Source organism: Brassica rapa, chromosome A10 (assembly GCF_000309985.2).
Source record: "Brassica rapa cultivar Chiifu-401-42 chromosome A10, CAAS_Brap_v3.01, whole genome shotgun sequence".
Classification (NCBI taxonomy): domain Eukaryota; kingdom Viridiplantae; phylum Streptophyta; class Magnoliopsida; order Brassicales; family Brassicaceae; genus Brassica; species Brassica rapa.
Window position 1 is genome coordinate 19,437,411 of NC_024804.2, and position 17,861 is coordinate 19,455,271.

Below are 17,861 nucleotides of genomic sequence, written 5' to 3' on the forward strand. Positions count from 1 at the left end.
AGCCAACAAAATAATGCGACAATAATGAGATTGAAAGGAAGGTACCTATCTCACATTAACTCAAACTTTACATATTGACAAAATAAAATTTACATCAGTTTGTTACCATTATGGATGTACTATATGCTGCAGAATGATTGAATGAAGATGCCTTTTTGTCTTACTATATGATTTGAATTCATTTATATGATTCGAAGAGTTTTTTAAATTTTAATATTATTCATTTATAAGGATATTAAATAGTAGTTTATTCGGCGAATTATTTGATAAAAAATATAGCAGAACATTTTTATCTGGATTCAAATCCATATGATATTTGTTTCTACATATGATGTATTTTTTTTTTTTTTTTTATATTTAGAAAAAAAAAAAAAAGATTTGTTTCTGACCCAAAGAAAAATGTAAAAGTTGTTTTTACCAGAGATTAATTGCTGTTGACTTCGGAGATAAAAGAATCTAATCAGAGAATATTCAAACGAAGCTAAATCTTTAGAGGAAAGTTTGAATGTACTAACTTGGAGCATGTATACAACTCAGGATTTCCCTGTGAACTTCTATTTCAGGTAACCCTATATACACTATAATAAGACAGTAACTAAAATGTAATCATCGTGACAAAAAAAAAAAAAAACTAAAATGTAATCAAGACTTTTCAAATTCAAAAAAAGTTACTAAACTAATGTAAGAAAAGTAAAAAGACAATCTTGGTGGTGTGTATCTGCTTCTCTCTCTTTCCACTCTATATATACAAACACAACCTGTGCTTCTTCGTTTCACAGACCTAATTTCTCTTCTTCTTTCTTCTTACAAAAAGATTATCATATTTTTCTTTGACTTTGGTCTCTTTTCTCTTCTTGATAACGTGGTTGTAGAGTTGATTTTAGTTGTGGTGCGGTTTAGGGCTGAGAGGACTGTTGTCTGGCTCGAGGTCATGAAGAATGAAACCTAAACCTAAATGATTCTCGGACCAGGCTTCATTCCCCCCAGCCGTTTTATCGCCATATATATGCCCACTTTCTTCCTTGAGTCTTGTTAATTCTCTTGTTTTCATCTTTGATATATATCGTGAGATGAGTTTTAAACTTTTAATATTGTTGAATACAGTAGTACCAAAGGTGAAGGCTATACCAGTCATTAGCCCTCTTAATATATTACTCTACATGAGAAGCTAAAATGTTGTGTATATGTTTCAACAGTTTTTGGATTTGTTATTCATCATGTATATCACAGATCTATATAAACATTGAGAAAACAATTCAACAGTTTTTGGATTTGTTATTCATCATGTATATCACATATCTATATAAACATTGAAAAAGCAAAGAGAGATTCATAAGTTAATAGTATTTTTCTCTTCAGTGTTATACCCTTTTATTTTTTCGGGTTTACGTGCATTTAAATATTTCTTTTTTTATCAAAACATTTTAATATTTCTATATATCATGTCATCAATATGCGTTAATTTTTCTTCGCTTTTCAAATCAAAATTCACATCCAAACTCGGTCTCTCTCTTCTGTCAAGAGTCACGATGTCTCAGTAAAGGTTTCTGTAATAAACTAAACCCAGAAAGAAGATTGTTTCTAGTTACGTGTAATTTCACTTCATATTGAAGACATCGACGAGACTTTTATTTTTCTTAAACCATCACTGTCAAATATCTTTCACGTGTCTTTTTAATTATTCTTTGCTATTATTACCCTTCTTATTTTGCTGTGGTCTCTCATTTTTTATCCACCTAATTCATAAATTTCATATACTTATATATATACTATGTGGCGGTATGTGCTATGGTGCAAATAATGCAGTGATTTATGTAGTATTCAAAGGCAAATGGTTTAATATAGTAAAAGAAAGTTTAATATGTTAGAATTATTGAAATGGTATTGTGTGTAAAACTAAAAGCGATCTAGTATAGGAAATTTTGGACTAACCGAGGTACAGACCAAAACAATGTTTTGTCATTTTCACAACAGTTAATATATAAATATGTTCATGAAGTCCTCATGAATCACCTATAGGCAAATGCATCCATATATACAAACATAAAACACACATGTTTTTATTTTTGACAGCCTTAACACATACGTATATCGTCGTAAACTATTTCAATCGAACCTGCTTTTGAAAGTTATACTTACACAATTCTGTCATATACAGCAATAAAAGTAGGAGTTCATTGAGAGGGATCAAAAAGAAATAATGAGATCGAAACTACAGTTCTGGTCCCCGATCGACTATAGCATTAACTGATCGCTCAGGTTCGAAGGAAGCTTAATGGTTGGATGAACAGGCATCTTAGTATGGCTGGTAGGCTTCAGCTCATTTCATCTACCATTCCGGGAATTCTAGGTTTCTGGTCCTCTGCATTTTTTATCCCTAAAAAAGTTTTAAAAATGATTCAGAGCCTGCTTTCTTCTTTCCTTTGGCACGGAACGCTTGATAATGCCTCTGCTAAGGTTGCTTGGGATTTTTTGTGTTACCCAAAATCTGAAGGAGGTCTCGGAATCAGACCTCTTTCCTCTTGGAACACTGTTTTTGGCATCAAGTTGATCTGGATGCTCTATTTCCGTGCGGGTTCTATATGGGTGGCATGGGTTCGAGATAAATATCTCTCAGCAGGTTCATTTTGGTCTCTAAACTCGCGAAACTACTCCATCTCTTGGACTTTTCGAAGGCTTTTAAAGTTACGGTCTATTGTTTTGTCTTTTCTTCGTATCATGGTGCGAGGAGGAAGTGAAACTTACTTCTGGTTTGATCCTTGGACACCTTATGGTGTTTTAATTGATTATTTGGGACCTTCGGGCCCTTCAGATTTGGGAATCTCAATGGATTCTCTGGTTTCTTCCATTACTCAAGGTTCTGCTTGGACCCTAAGACCGGCTAGGTCTGAGCGACAAGTGAATCTTCATGTTTATCTTACTTCATTTTCTCCTTTTCCGGGGTCTGACGCTGCTATTTGGAAAGTTAGAGATTCAATTTGTGCTAATTTCTCTACAAAGAAAGTGTGGCAGTTCTTGAGAATGGCTAAGCCTTCAGTTTCGTGGGCGAGATTTATATGGAATCAGGCAATTATTCCTAAGCATAGGATTACTTCCTGGTTGTTCATGCTTAACCGTAACCCAACTATGGATCGATTAATCTCTTGGAGTCTTGATTTGGAAAATTGTTGTCTGCTGTGTGGAAGTGCACCTGAATCTAGGGATCATTTGTTCTTTCTATGCCCTTACTCCACTCTTGTTTGGAAAGCTGTTACTGGAGTGCTTGGTTTCACTAACCCTCCTCTTCAATGGGATTCTGTTCTTCATTGGTTTGAATCTGCTACAAGTAATCAAGTTCTGTTGGCTGCTTTGCTTCAGCTCTGGCATGGAGTTATATATGCGTTATGGCAAGAGCGCAATGTACGTTACCACGATGGTCTTACAAAACCTCATTGGATGTTATCTCGAGAAGTCACCAAACAGGCAAAGGACAAATCTGCAGCTATGCGAAACTGTGGATCAGAACTTGGCTTGAGTTTGGTGACTTTCTGGTCTGCTGTTTAAAAGTGCAGCATTTCTACTGCTGCGTTTTATTTTCTCTTCCATGGTCTTCACAACCACTATGACCCTCCCCCCCTTATTTCTCTTTAAATTCTCTTGCTTTTGTTCTGTTTTTAGTATGTTGCTTTGTCCCCCCTCTGTAAACTCTCTTTTAATATTTTAAATATGAAAGCCAGTTAAAAAAAAAAGATAAACGTGCACTTTGAATGTTCTGTTCGTAACAGTTTGTTACGATTATGTATGAATGAATGATAAATATAATATATATATATATATGCACAGAGACACAAACACATATATTGCATTTATATGTGGGATCTTGTTAATTTATTACATAGAATAAAAAATGTTTTAGAACCAATTAACCATATAACAATGCAGTGAGATTAACTAAGGAAATTAAACGAAGAAACAACTATAAGATAAACCGAATACATTTGAATGTCGAAGTGGGGTATGTTTAAACTTTACAACTTTGGATGTCACTGTATAATTCTATTCTAGGTAACCCTTTCACACACTATATCAAGAAGGTAACCAAAATAACAACAAGACTTTCCGGACCCCGAAAATTACTAATTAGATCACTTAGCACTAAATGATTTTCGGACCAGGCTTCATTCCCCCCAACCATTACTATCACATTCTTCCTTCTCTGATATTTAGTTCTTGTGAAATGAATTTTGTTTGTAGATTCAAAGTCAAAAGTGCTACTATTTACTTTAATCTATCTGAAATACAAAAAACGTTGATTATCTACACTTTTCCCTTTATTTGGTTCAAAAAAGCTTCTTCCTTTTTCACAGCCAAACTCTTCTCTCTCTCTCTAGTCTTTTGTCACCCGTCACGATCTCTGAAACTTTGTTTCTGCAATAATCTAAAACCTTGAAAGAAGTTTGCTTCTAATTACGTGTAAGTTCATGTCATATTGAAGACAATGACGAGACTTTTATTTTTCTTAAAACCATCACCATCAAACTTCAGTCAAGACTCGAGAGCCTTTTTCGTTCTCTAAAGTTCTTTGCTATTGTCCTCTTTACAGTTCTGTGCTCTCACTTTTTATCGACCTTCTTAGTTATAAATTTGAGTAAAAATATTTATTCGTGTTGCAAGGAAGAAATAAATAATTATTATTATTATATAAATGTTTATTGGACCCAATTGATATCAAGATCTTTAAGTTTGTACAACCATTTCTCTGTATCTTGAGAAACATAAGGTTTGTTTTTCTTACTACTAAGCGTTGAGTTTAAATCGGTATCAATAGATTCACTTCTCTGCATCGTGCCACCATTGTCTTTACGAGAATTTAGCTGTCTGCTCGGATGTCTCACGTTCAACGCTAAAAGACGAGACACTTCGTGTAATCCTCCCCACTTCTCTAGCGCACGCGCTATGTCATAACGACCTGAAACAACAACACATACCAATTTAGTTTTCTGAGGAACATGCCAAGCTTAAACTGAGAGAGTTGACTGTTTGCAGTACCTGCACGTTCGAACGTTTTCCTGCTCGGCATAAACGATGGATCCATTCCCCAACTCTGCTGAAATTTTCCTATCTGCAAACACAGGAGCAGAGGAAGAACTAGCTCTTGTAAACACCATTGCAACACCCTAAAGCCTAATAATTGGGTGACTATGATTCTCAACATGTGGAGAAACTTTTACCTCTTCTTGCAAGTTCTCGAGATTGTCCCAGTACCCTTTTGGTTTTCGGTATTTATAAGCAAGGGAAAGATTCATCATCACAGCTATTCTCCTGAACCCACCCATTCTTGTAATGGCTTTCTCGATGTCGACTCTTCCATGTGACCTGAGCTGCTTTCTCATGGGCATGAATCCTTCTTGCCCATGTTCTGATATGAACTTGAGAATCTCCGATTTCAACACTTCGATGTCTCTTTGCAGACCGGGAATCCTTGCTCTCTGCTTAGTTTGGTCCGCACAGTCATTACTGTTCTTAACGGTCTCCGTTGATGTGTCACGAGATGAATAACATGTTTCCTCCGAAACATGACATGTCTCCACTTTACATGTCTCTGAAGATTTATCTCCTCTTTTCTCGATGTAGTCTCTGATTGCGCATAGATTTGACGGAAGATCTTCATAAATAACCTGAAAATGATCCAGAGAGAAACATTGCAGTTACAATAAGAAAATAAAGGATGAGAGTGAATAGATTCAATTGTTAACCAAACCTCTTCCATAATTGCTTCGGAGAGAAATGTATCTTTTCGCATTTTGGACTCCACGGTGTACTTGAGAAGGGTGTGATGGTTTCCTAATTGTTCAAAAATCCATTTCCCTTCGAGCGAGTCAAAGTCTCCTTCAACCTGCTCGAATCTGATTTCCTGCTCACGAGTCTCATGCAAATCCAGAACAGCTTTCGCATGAAGCACCATGTAAAGCAGGCCTTTGCAACCTTCCTGCAAACAGGATTCGGTGTAATTTTGTAAGATATCTTGAAACCATTTTTAGAAACATTGGCTTGGCCAGTGTCAGAACTATTTCTTGCCAGATTCGGTTACAAGGGTATTGAGTATGAGAGTGCCTATACCTGAAGTATTCGGACTTTATTGTTTTCGCGTGACAAGATCTTGCTGATTGCCAAATTTGGAACTATCCTGATAGATCCATAAATGACAAAGGCACATGAACAAGAGATATATAAGCTACCAGCCAATATTTGCTTAAGACACTCACAAAAGCAAAGTTGACAAAACAATAGAAAAAGTGATGCCTAAAAAAGCATTTGGTTCTTACTCTGGGAGGCTCTCATAAGCAGTTAAGACTTTCCAAACCTCACAAACCGGAGCTTTAACTGTTATACTAGCAATGGCGCAACGGTGGACACCTCCATTTTCCTACATCCAAATCAAACCACTCATCAATAACCACAAAAGATAGAAAACTGCTTGACTGTTTCTTAGAACAAGCTACTTACCAACAGTCCATCAAATCTACGAAGATGGACTTCGTCCACAGTGCAAGGTTTATCAAGCTTGCAGACTTTTCCATACACTCCCCAGTTATTGTTCAATTCATTTGAATGAGATAGTGATCCAGCACTGGAAGTGGCAGCAGATCTCTCAGTAACCGGACTTTCAGACTCCACACTATGAGAAGGGGTTGACGGTACAGAAGCTCTACCCAACAGAGCATCTATTATTGACGGCTTTTCGCGAGCTCTATAATTTATCTCAGCCTGTCGAGCTACGGCTCGGAGATTTACAGGAAGATCGGATCTGATTATCCTCTCTAAGAAGATTGCAGGGAAGTTAAATCTTGGGATTACGTTTACTTCGTATGACAAGACAGCTCCTACGGACCTGGAGAAAGAGAGAAAACTAAATGTTTAGACGTTTATCCATGGTTAGAAATGCATAGTCTAAACAGAATAGCTGATGTTATGATCATATATAAATGCACACAAACTTCTTTCGGGGGTTAATGAATGTACCTGATACCAGATTTCACAGACCATTTTCCCTCGAACTTTTTGAAATCACCATCTACCATAGAGAAGTGAAGCTCACGACCATTTGGCTAAAAAGATAGTAAACGGAAAAACAGCATGAGACTACATTTATAAACATGTGCGGATTGAGAAGCATTAGACCCAACGCAAGGAGTGCAGAGAAGGCTAAAAGAGGAACAAAAGAACCATGTAATTTTAAATATATAGGAAGTAAACATGACTATGATTCTCTTTTATAGAATTCATAAGAGTTTAAGGATGTAGAGAAAGAAAGAAGCAGGCAGTTCCTATTTAATCACAATCACAGATCGTGCAGTATAAAGGTAACCTATCATATTTTATCAAAAGCTAAGATATGATTTAAAATTCACATAATGTGGCAGATAGTTTCATGTTTTATAGAACCAGCACCAATCATTTAGCCGGAGAAAAGCAAAAGGCTTAAGAGTGCTCACAGAATCAGGACACTCATGGAGATCGAGGACAACACGAGCTTCAATATGCCAGTACAACGCTCTTTGAAGGCCTCGTTGCTCCAGCCATATACGTCCTGGATGCGGACAAGGAATCCTTCCGCTACAAGTTAGAAACAATCAACATCAAAGTCATGTTAGCATTCACCAATTCAAGTTTGGTAAAGAAGTGGGAGAGGAGAAACACCAGATAATATCAACCTAAAGCAAATCGTTTGAACTTCGAAAACACGGAAGAGCATCTACACTACTCAACAAAGAGAGGTACTAGTCATTGTGTATTCATTATAGTCATGAACATTCAAACAAAAGTCTCCATGTACGTCAAACCAGACTACAAAATGCATTTTTTGAAGTAGAGATTCTTCAGAGCAAGGAGATTATACATTCTCCTTGAGAATTAGTGTCACTGTATTCCACTAAACCATTTATAAGGCATACACATCGCACATAAGCACAACCAGACTACAAGATTGGATCTTTTGAAGCAGAGATTCTTCAAAATAACTAACCTTTAGTAGATAAAAGAACAGAAACGATAAGAAAGTGGGAGCTTTTACCTAGAAACGAGATTAGGGATGAAATCAGCAAGGCGCTCGTAATCAGTGAGAACATCCCAAACGGATTGAGAATCAGAATCCACCCAGATCTCCCCCCTTATCCTCCGCTCCCTCCACGAGATCACATCCACCTCACACCTCACTTTTCTCTCTCCTCTCTCGTCGTCATCGTCTTCCTCCACGAAACTCTCTTTCCTCAAACCCTCCTCACCTCCTCTACTATGCCTCGTTCCGCGGCACTTGACGACCCCAGAGCCTCCGATCGCGGTGGTGAAAAAGGGTGAGAATAGTCGAATCTGCGAGGGACACGGGAGCAACACACTCAGAGCCGCTGGTTCCTTCGCGAAATTGAACGAGTCAGTGGAGTGAACGCCATGGGAGAGAAGTGGAAGCTTGCTCACAGACATGGAGCAAAGGTGTTCGACGGAATGTGTCAGTGGCCAAATGGCAGTGTGGAGGAAGTTGCAGAGTGTATGTGTGACCGTTAACTGTTCTCATCCACCAGATTTTATTTTTGTTTTTATCCTGTTCTCGTAGATATTATATTATTTTAAATTGTTACAGATGTATGGTTGAAAAATCACTTGTCTTCTTCAATGTTATTTTAAGAAAATTACTAGATTTTGACCCGCGCTTAGAAAGCGCGGATTTGTTTGTTTTTTATTTATTAATCGAAAACTGATTTGCAAATTAATTTTAATATAGTTTTTAAAATTTTCTTGAACACTCGTAATTGCCATATTAATATTATGTATAAAATGACATTATAAATGGAAAAAAGATATTCAAATATGTATATGATATATGGTGTAGGATATAAGATTTTGGTTTGTATTGAAAAAATGTATAATATTCAAATGATCTGTTTTGAATATTGATATGTATATTTAAGAAAATGATATTTTCATGTTTGCTAATTTATTTATAGTTTGTAATATATTTATACATATATTATATTTAAAGTTAGTATATCTTTTAAATATATATAGGCCCATTATTTATAGATCTATTTAGGTGTATATGTAGGCCCAAAACCAAAAGACTTAAATGCCAGTAATGAATTTTATTCATCCTTTGTAAAAATAAGAGTATTTTTGAGAAAGTGTAATTTTCATTAAGTGAATGATCCTCTTTTAATGGTATTGATAGTATACACTAATTCTACTAATCACGCAAGGTTTATTTTCCTGTAAACTGATAAAAGCAGTAAATAAATCCAAATTTCAACAAAAGTTTTATCCGAAAAAATAAACTGAACCATATTGTTTGCGTTTTCAACAAGGAAAACAAAGCAAAAGACTTATTATAAAAGACAAAGAAAATAGAATTCAAAAGAAAACCAGAAAGCGCAGAGTCATCAATCACTCGCTCTCCATCGAATTTTCGAGGTTTGGTTCCTCCTTGACGACGGCTTCTTGCTTATGAGCACTGTTGTTGCTGTTACCGAAACCCACAAATGAAGGAAACTGAAACGGATTTGCTCCTCCTGGACGAGCAAATGGATTGTTAGCCATGGTTGGGACTTGTTCTTGCTGATGATGAGGAGCACTGTTGTTCCCATAAGCAGCAAATGGATTGTTCGCCATGTTTGGTTGATAAGCACTCGCACCAATGCTGTTGCTACCAAAAGGAAACACTGGATGATTATAAAATCCTCCTCCTGGATTACTAGCGAATGGATTGTTAGCCAAGTTTGGGATTTGCTGCTGATGAACACTTGCACCAATGCTGCTGTTGTTGTTACCAAAAGCCACAGGAAGAGCAAATGGATTGTTGGACATTGCGGGAAGTGGAGCAGACTGAAAAAGGTTTGTTCCTCCTGGACTAGTAGCAAAGGGGTTATTGAACATATTAGCACTTGCAGTGTTGTTGGTGTTACCAAACACCACAGTGTTTGGTGCTTCTTGCTGAGGAGATGCAAATGGATTGCTGGACACGTTTGGGAGCTCTTGTTCCTGATGAACACTCGCAGCACCGTTGTTGTTAAGAGCCACAAGAGGAGAAGGACCTTCGAAAGGGAAAACGCAGACCCTACACTTCTTCTCAAAACTGTCGTTCTGAAACGTACAACGGTCGCAGAACCAGTAGTCCATAGGCACATTCTCGAACACACCAGCCTTCACATCGCACAGACCATCTTCAACGGTCTTGACAAAGACATGGAAGTAGTTACCAGTTGCCTTCGTCGAGGTCTCCAGCTTATGCCTGAATCCAGCTACAACTCCACCCGAGTCGGCTCCCCTCACCAACTCATCCATACACTCCTTGTGCTTTAGAAGATTCGCGGTAGCTTTCTCCACAAGGTGGTCCAAGTACTGCTTCTTACCGCTATGGTAATCTGTTATGAAGTAACCAAACACACCGCACCATTTCAACACAAGTCTGCACTGAACGATTAGCGCACACGCTTCCCTCACAGCCCCCATGTCCAGCTCTCCCAGACTCTCAATGGCTTTGAGATAGGTTTTAGATGCCTCCATCGCCTTATGACTCTCCTCCCAGAGCGTCAGGTGATGAAGCAGAGCCGCTTCCTCGTGTGGTGGAGGAACAAAGACTTCAAAACAATAGTCTAGTCCTCCTCTGTGATCTTCCTCTGGTCGCAAGCACCTCCAACAGAAGGCGTAACTGGTTTAAAAAAAAGCAACACACATTAATTTTTCTGATAAAGTAAAAAGTAAAAAAGTAAAAAAAAACAAACCTGCAGACGCAAGTAACGATCCTCAGATAATTATCACTATCCTTCTCCACGCGGCTCTGGCAATGAGGACAAGGTTTGGTCTTCGTAGCGATCAATCCAAACGTTCTCGCTTCATCCAAAAGCTCATTCAACCAAAGGGAAGCGTTGTTGCACGTCACTGGTCTGTGCGACTCGTTCTTGCACCTCCAACAGAACGTGTGACCGCACAAACACACCACACCAAAGTCACTAGCCTCCTCCTCCTCGTCAGCATCATCATGATCATCATGACGCTGGATCGCGTACTCGCATCCCTTTGCAGGACACCACTTGATCCTGTTGCTGTCCATGAAAGATCCAAGAACGTACCTCTCGTACATCTCCTTAACCGGCTCCGTATCCGGTCCAACCGAGGCAACAACACAAGAGATCATCATCTCCTTCTCCTCCTCGAGAGCCTCGCTGAGATGATCTCTCCAGCAATCAGAACAAAACTTGTGTGAGCACAAGGGAGTGGAAGAGACAAGATTATCATTATCTCCGTCACCAACCAACCCTAGTTTCGAAAGAAACCTCTCCTTGTTGTCTCCCAAAAGATCCGAAGCCTTGAACGAGTCCCAACCTAGATGGATTAAGGCTACGGTGGCATCGGATTGAGACAGCGAGAAGACTTCTGAGATCTGGACGATCTCTTTCATCATCTTGTCACGAACTTCTGTTCTCGTGAGAACAGAGTAGAGTCTCTGCGCCGCTGCTGCTGATTCCATCGCTGTGAAAACAAATTTGAAAATTAAAACCCTAGAGATAAAGAAACACGGTTTTGAGATACAATCGATGGCAGGAGAGTTTTGATTTTATAATGAGTTACCTTGCGTATGATCGTTGGTGAAAGGAAAGGGTTTAGGTAGCGTGGAGATCAAGCTATAGAGAAAGTTTCAGAGAAACCTGTGGCTGAAGATTTACTGTGATTTAGGTTTTAGATTTTCTAGTGGATTCCTGAGTTTCTCTTAGCTAAGGATTATATAGTTAAATAGGAAAAGGATGTAAAATTACTTACTAAGGAGAAAAAAAAATATTTTTTAGATTTTCATATTTGCTAATAATCTAGGATTTTATCAGTAAAACGTGAGAGAGAACCAATGAGGTTTGAGATTATCTGTAAATTATTTGGAAAGATATTTTTTAACGTTTGACTAATTATTGTTTGACGTCATCTCATTAATTATTTTTAAATGTATATATTAATGTAAGCTCATTGTCTCATTTATTATTTTCGACGCGTGGGGAATATGTAGAGAGAACTTTTCATAGACTTTCTCATCAGTTACGAATGAAATTTCCGTGCACAATTTGGAATTATATACATTATCAATTCGAAATTTCATTTAACAGTTACAGAAACGCATGAAAACACATTAAGAATGCCGAAAAGTTAAATATCAAAATCTGTGTTTGAAGACTATTATTATTATAATATAATGAGGATATGTGTACGAAAGTTTACAGAATAAGATTGCTTCTCATATAGTATTAAAAATGCATTCATAAAGTTTCATTGTTTTCTTAATCTCAATCCTCAGAGAGTCTATTATATTCCCATCAAGTATTACATTTGTCTAACCATACAGAACCGTTTTTGAAATCAAGAACTAGAAAAGACCTTGGCAAGATTGCTCTGAAGCAAAGCAACTGACTCAACAGCAGATTTAGCAAACCAGCTGACTCCTACTTTAAACCTGTGTTCATCCGTTGGTAGTCTGATCAAATACGCCAGCTTTCTAGCCGCGTGACCAACCGGACCGTCAAGCGTAAGCCCTTCAATGAAACTCGGCGAAATAGCAGCATCATATCTTCCAAGAGTCATCATCTCACCTAGATTCTGAAACCTGCAACAAGAAAGAGTTTAATCACACAGACCACAGTTAAAAAGTATTTTTTTTTCACTTTTACCTGAATGGTAACAAAGGACGGTTGTTAATGGCAGCCCAAATATTCCAACCAGTGAAGTCTGCTTCTTGAAAAGCAACCTGAGCTGTTGTAGGAAGAAGCTTTCCGTTTGAGTCTCTCAAGGAAGAAGAGTCACCTAACGCGAATATCCGAGGATGTCCCTTGACACGGAGCGTCTCGTCTGTTTCCGCTTGTCCTCTAACGTTCAAAGGAAGGACACTAGGACCTCCTGAAGGCTGTTCTAGTTCGGTAAGCAAAGGCTTAGTCCCTACCGTCCATAACACCATATCAGCTTCGATGACTTGACTCTCTACTCCTTTCTCTGTAGGCTCAAGCTCTAACATATACCCTCCTTCTCCATCTTCTTCCTCTGAATCGGTTGCTCTCTTTATGCAACGAACAAGATAACCCAAGAGTAACTCAACTTTTCTCGACGCAAGAACCTTCATAGCTGCCTCTCTGTTCCCATCAGGGGCTGATGTTAATATACTCTTGGACACGTTGATGGCTTGAACCGTTCCGCGGTCTTGCAGTCTCTCTGAGATGGTTGCAGCTAACTCAACTCCTCCGTAACCGCACCCAACGACAGCTACTTTAATGGCAGAGCCGTTTTTGAAGTTCCTTCTCTCCAGTTTGCTCAGCTTCTCGTTCACCCTCTGCAATGACATTGTAGCAACCATGCTTTAGATGAAGAGTGTCCTATAAGTGAAAAAAATAAAACAATCCAACTCTTACAATAGCATCGTTAAGAGTGTAAAACGGTAAAGCAAACTCCATTGCGCCGGGAACAAGATCAAGCTTAGGTTCAGCGCCAAGAGCAAGAACCAGCCTAGCTGTAGAAAAAGAAAGATAATGAGTCCAGACATATACACAGTTTAAGAGTCTATAAACAACAACAAAGCAGACAAATGTGTAAAACATGGTACCAATCGTATTCAATGTTAAAACCGCTTTCGAGCAAGACGGTTCCTCCAGTAACGGAACTTTCATAGCCATTGACTCCTAAACCGTCACAAGGAAGCAGCGTTTTGACTCTATCTCGGAGAAACTGGATTCCTGTGTTTGTAAGCAAATCCGAGAAACGAGGAGCAATCTCCCACACATCAACTTCTGCATATCAAACAATAAAACTAAATCAAACACACACAGAAAGTCCAAAGATCGAGCGAGAAGCATAACTAAGTCTAACCTCCAGAGAGAAGCTCATACAACATCGGCTTGAACACAAAACGTTCAGACTGGTCAACCAAAACCACCTGATCAAAAATGAATTTAACAATTTAAGTCTTTGCAACACTAAAAGCGAATAATCGAAAGAATCATCATCATCACCTGAGGTTTCTTGTCGTCGGGCCATACAAGAGATTCAAGCCTCAAAGCTGTGTACAATCCTCCAAAGCCGCCACCTAGAATACAAACTCTTGGCCTCTGTAAACAGAGAGCTTATATTTACACAGTCTTGCTTAAAGAGATCTTACACAAGAATGCTTTAACAAACCTTGTTATCAGGCCATGTGTAAGTCCTTGGAGGAGGTGTTTCAATCTCAGAAACTTCTGTGTATCCACCGTTGTCTGCGATGGCCCTCGACACATATAAGCGAAGGGGGTTTCTAGGGGAGTTCCTAAGAGAAGAGAGGTTGAATCCAGATGTTGTAGAAGCTAAAGAGGCTTTACTGCTTAGTCTCGTTGCTCCATCTGAAACACATTGAGAATATAAACACGAAAAGCTTCAACATTTATATTCTAAACTCCGAAACAAAAACAAAAAGAGTATAATTTGGAAGTGAAGTAAGCAAAATGATTCTCAGTCTCCTATAAAAAGATCAATCGAATCAGAAAGTTTCACACTTTGATCTAATTGTCTTGAAAACCAAATCGGAAAAACAGATTGGATTGAGGAGAAACAGAACTTACAAGAGAAAGGTAAGAGAGAAGATACGGCTGAGAGAAGGGCCATCGTCGAAGTCTCAGGCGTCTAGTTTTCTTATGGAAGCTGGGGGTTCCACGCTCCCTAGTTTTGGACTCTTTGTTTATTTATTAGTGTGACAACAATAAATAAATAAAAAAGGAAACGCTCAAGCTGTTCCCAAAAGACGCGGTTGAGAGTAGCGGTTAGCAGCAAGCCACAGAACGCGATTTCTAAATTAGTTCTATGACTTTGACGTCAGTACAAGATGTTTACACTGTAAAAGGTTTATTGCCTTGTTGTTTCCGTTATCAACACTAGAACACTCTGAACTTATATCAACCACAAGATTTATATTGATATAGAGTTGTGTCGTGCTGTATAATGTTTTATTCTGCGTTTTGCTTTTGATCTGTGTTTGAGTGGGAATCTGAACTGTTTTTTTTTTTAACCTGGGGGAAGAAAAACTTCTGTCTTTAATAAAGAGACCCAAAGCAAAAACAAGAAGAAATGGAACAATCTACACTTTTCAGAATACGAGTGGTTGGTGTGTTAGTGGCAAACGATGAGAACTGTCACTAAATCACTTCCATTTGTTATTACAAAAAGTAAAGAAAAGAACCAGAAATTTAAAACTCGATCCCCAAAATGAAAAAAATGAGATAAACAACAAAATAAATAATTGTGAACGCAAAGCAAAGCAAAGCAAGGCTCAGAGAGAGAGAGACAGAGGAAGAAGGATGAGATTTTAATCTTCCTTGATAAATCCCAATACCTAAATACCCAATTTCCCCCTTAATTGTTAGGCGGCCAGAGAAAGATTAAAAGAGAGAGACGCATTGCTTTCTCTGGAATCTTCACTGCTTACAATCGATCTCTCCACCAGATTATCCGGAGGTTTGCTTGATTCTTATCCTAAAGTCTTGATCTTTCTATTGCAAGTGTAGATCTTTAGCTTTGCTCTGTAACGCTATAGATCAATCTGCTTAGTTCTGTGTTCTGGGGGTTTATCAATGTTTTATGCGTTGTGTTACACTAACAAAGTTAGTAAACAAAGTTATGATTTTTATTTTTTTGTCATAACTTCAAAATAGATCTTTAATTTAATTCATGAGTGCGACTTTGTTTGGTGGAATCCTTGCTGTTCCAAGCTTTACTAAACAAAAAAAAAGATTATAGAGTAATTGGAGGATGTCTTCTTCTACTTACATTATTTGATGATATCTTTCCGTTACAATCTTACAAACGAATAAATAATCTTTATTCATTTGCTGCAGAGCCACCTTCTTTTCATGTGATTTGTTTTGGAAAAAAAAAACTTGTTAGTGGTTCTTCTTCTCGTGATTCTGATATTCTGATAGGTTAGTTGCATCTTACTAATATATATTATAGCTGCTACGTCTCTTTCGCGTCTTGTTACCAACTTCTTCTCACAAACCTCCTTGATGCTGCTTCTCTAATCTTCATTCCACTTTTGTTTGTGTTTTGCTTCCTTTTTTGGACTCTTCCTTCGTTTACATGGTATGTTTTAACTGCAGGAGCTTTGCGTCTTTCTCCTTGTCCTAGAGAGACATTAGAGGGTCCTATCTAACTTGTTCTTGAGCTGTCAAAAGGTGTTTACTATGTCTATGGAGTAGAATCAAATCTGGAGAAATGGTTTAAGTTGTGTTGTGGAAGAAGTTTCAGCTGGGGATTTGATGGGTAAAGAGAGTCCGTTGGAGATTACCAATAGCGGAGTCAGTGATCACGACTCTCCACCTCTCAAGAACGATGAAGCACCACCACCACCACCACGTTACAGTTCAGACAAAGACACCGGCTTACCAACCTGCCGCGTCTGCCAATGCGCAGAATCCGACAGAAGAGGAGACGCTGCTCTAGGCTTTTTAGGCATCACACCTCCTGTCTCAGAGCCTCGTAGAAGCAGCAACGCAAAAAAACAAGAAACCACCGATCATAAAACCGGCGGCTTCATCGAACTGATAAGTCCAGACGGAGAAGTCTTCGTCTGCGCGAACGAAGACATAGAAATGGGAGCTTGGCAGCACCGAGACACCTTGCTAGAGCTCGGATGCTCTTGCAAAAACGACCTCGCTCTGGTGCACTACGCCTGCGCGTTGAAATGGTTTGTCAACCACGGATCAACCGTCTGCGAGATATGCGGGAACGTTGCGGTGAATATAAGAACGGTTGATCTCAACAAAGTGGTTGTAGCGTTGAAAGACTACGCAGCGCTGAGAGAAAGAACGGCTGGTGGAGATCCCAACCCTGTAGCTGTTTGTAATAGCAGCAACACGAGCTCTTCGGGGATAGATCCTGATGCTGTTGCAGCCATTAGAAGGCAACGGCTTAGTGAGATTTCGTTGTGGTTTGGTCCTCATTGTCCAAACAATAATAATGGTAGTAGTAATTCAGCTGCTGCGGGGGTGGCAGCTTCTTCTCAGGTTACATCTGAACAGCCTTTGGGTGTAGTAAGCTTTGATATATTGCCTATGGAGAGCAGAGCGACTAAATGGGCTGTGGAAGGTACAGGGATACTACTTGCTACGGGATTACTCACTGTTACTTTGGCTTGGCTCATTGCTCCACGTGTTGGGAAGGTATGCATGGTGATTAGATCATACTAATCTTCTTTTTGTTTAGAAAGTGTTAATGGACTGATACTTCTGATCTTTTTCTTTCAGAGAACTGCAAAGAGTGGACTGCACATACTCCTGGGTGGACTCTGTGCTTTAACAGTAGTCATCGTCTTCAGATTTGTAAGTAAATAAACTACATTTTCTTGTCTTCTTGAAATCTGTGAATGAATGGAACTGATTTTAAAAAAAAAAACAGGTAGTGCTGACTAGAATCAGGTACGGACCAGCACGTTACTGGGCGATATTGTTCGTCTTCTGGTTTCTTGTGTTTGGCATCTGGGCATCACGTTCTCACGCTCACGCTTCCACTTGAACATTCTTCCTCATCCTTATTCTCCTGGTTTGTTTGTGTTACTCTTTTTTTCTTTTAGTATGTCTCTGTCAATATCGTTTACATCCTTGTATTAGAAGAAGAAGAAAGAAATGTACAATTATTTGTCCCCATAAAAAGAAACTTCTGTCTCTCAGTTATTAGTCCATGCCGGTTTCTTCTGCATGGGTCAATTAGACCTGAGAAGAAGAAACAAAAATTCCACAACATGAACATAGAGAGCAATGCAGAAGACAGTTTGCGGTTGTTATCTTAAAAATACAAGATTGTATGTGACCTCTAAGAATGTTGCTTGATTATAAATATGT

The 17,861-nt window shown here is 38.6% G+C and overlaps 5 protein-coding genes across 7 annotated transcripts; 2 read left to right on the forward strand and 3 right to left on the reverse strand.

The window, feature by feature from the left end:
- Positions 1-2,718: 2,718 nt before the first annotated feature.
- LOC103847582 lies at positions 2,719-3,543 on the forward strand. The gene has a single exon (XM_009124676.1). It carries the CDS (start codon positions 2,719-2,721, stop codon positions 3,541-3,543), a length of 825 nt encoding a protein of 274 aa, XP_009122924.1.
- A 1,110-nt stretch (positions 3,544-4,653) lies between these two features.
- On the reverse strand, positions 4,654-8,460 carry LOC103847185. Its single transcript, XM_009124243.3, has 10 exons — positions 8,054-8,460; positions 7,476-7,596; positions 7,003-7,088; positions 6,487-6,871; positions 6,306-6,406; positions 6,100-6,166; positions 5,741-5,968; positions 5,211-5,657; positions 5,029-5,101; positions 4,654-4,948 (listed from the first exon to the last, which is right to left on the reverse strand). The coding sequence occupies exons 1-10, from the start codon at positions 8,458-8,460 to the stop codon at positions 4,689-4,691; spliced, it is 2,175 nt and encodes a 724-aa protein (XP_009122491.1). The 3' UTR covers positions 4,654-4,688.
- A 788-nt stretch (positions 8,461-9,248) lies between these two features.
- On the reverse strand, positions 9,249-11,934 carry LOC103847186 (probable E3 ubiquitin-protein ligase ARI16). Of its 2 annotated transcripts, none has more exons than XM_009124244.3 (3): positions 11,599-11,934; positions 10,752-11,499; positions 9,249-10,678 (listed from the first exon to the last, which is right to left on the reverse strand). In XM_009124244.3, the coding sequence occupies exons 2-3, from the start codon at positions 11,495-11,497 to the stop codon at positions 9,415-9,417; spliced, it is 2,010 nt and encodes a 669-aa protein (XP_009122492.1). In that variant the 5' UTR covers positions 11,498-11,499; positions 11,599-11,934; the 3' UTR covers positions 9,249-9,414. The 2 variants fall into 2 exon arrangements, with proteins under 2 accessions (XP_009122492.1, XP_009122493.1); XM_009124245.3 differs by having other exon boundaries at positions 10,752-11,528.
- Positions 11,935-12,181: 247 nt separating this feature from the next.
- On the reverse strand, positions 12,182-14,888 carry LOC103847188 (alternative NAD(P)H-ubiquinone oxidoreductase C1, chloroplastic/mitochondrial). 2 transcript variants are annotated; one of them, XM_009124248.3, is made up of 8 exons: positions 14,592-14,872; positions 14,176-14,372; positions 14,010-14,105; positions 13,867-13,933; positions 13,604-13,787; positions 13,413-13,506; positions 12,681-13,333; positions 12,182-12,616 (listed from the first exon to the last, which is right to left on the reverse strand). In XM_009124248.3, exons 1-8 carry the CDS (start codon positions 14,632-14,634, stop codon positions 12,373-12,375), a joined length of 1,578 nt encoding a protein of 525 aa, XP_009122496.2. In that variant the 5' UTR covers positions 14,635-14,872; the 3' UTR covers positions 12,182-12,372. The 2 variants fall into 2 exon arrangements, with proteins under 2 accessions (XP_009122496.2, XP_033137466.1); XM_033281575.1 differs by lacking the exon at positions 13,604-13,787 and having other exon boundaries at positions 13,413-13,510; positions 14,592-14,888.
- Positions 14,889-15,143: 255 nt separating this feature from the next.
- LOC103847187 lies at positions 15,144-17,693 on the forward strand. Its single transcript, XM_009124246.3, has 4 exons — positions 15,144-15,480; positions 16,122-17,183; positions 17,268-17,342; positions 17,419-17,693. The coding sequence occupies exons 2-4, from the start codon at positions 16,281-16,283 to the stop codon at positions 17,533-17,535; spliced, it is 1,095 nt and encodes a 364-aa protein (XP_009122494.1). The 5' UTR covers positions 15,144-15,480; positions 16,122-16,280; the 3' UTR covers positions 17,536-17,693.
- The last annotated feature ends 168 nt before the right edge of the window (positions 17,694-17,861 follow it).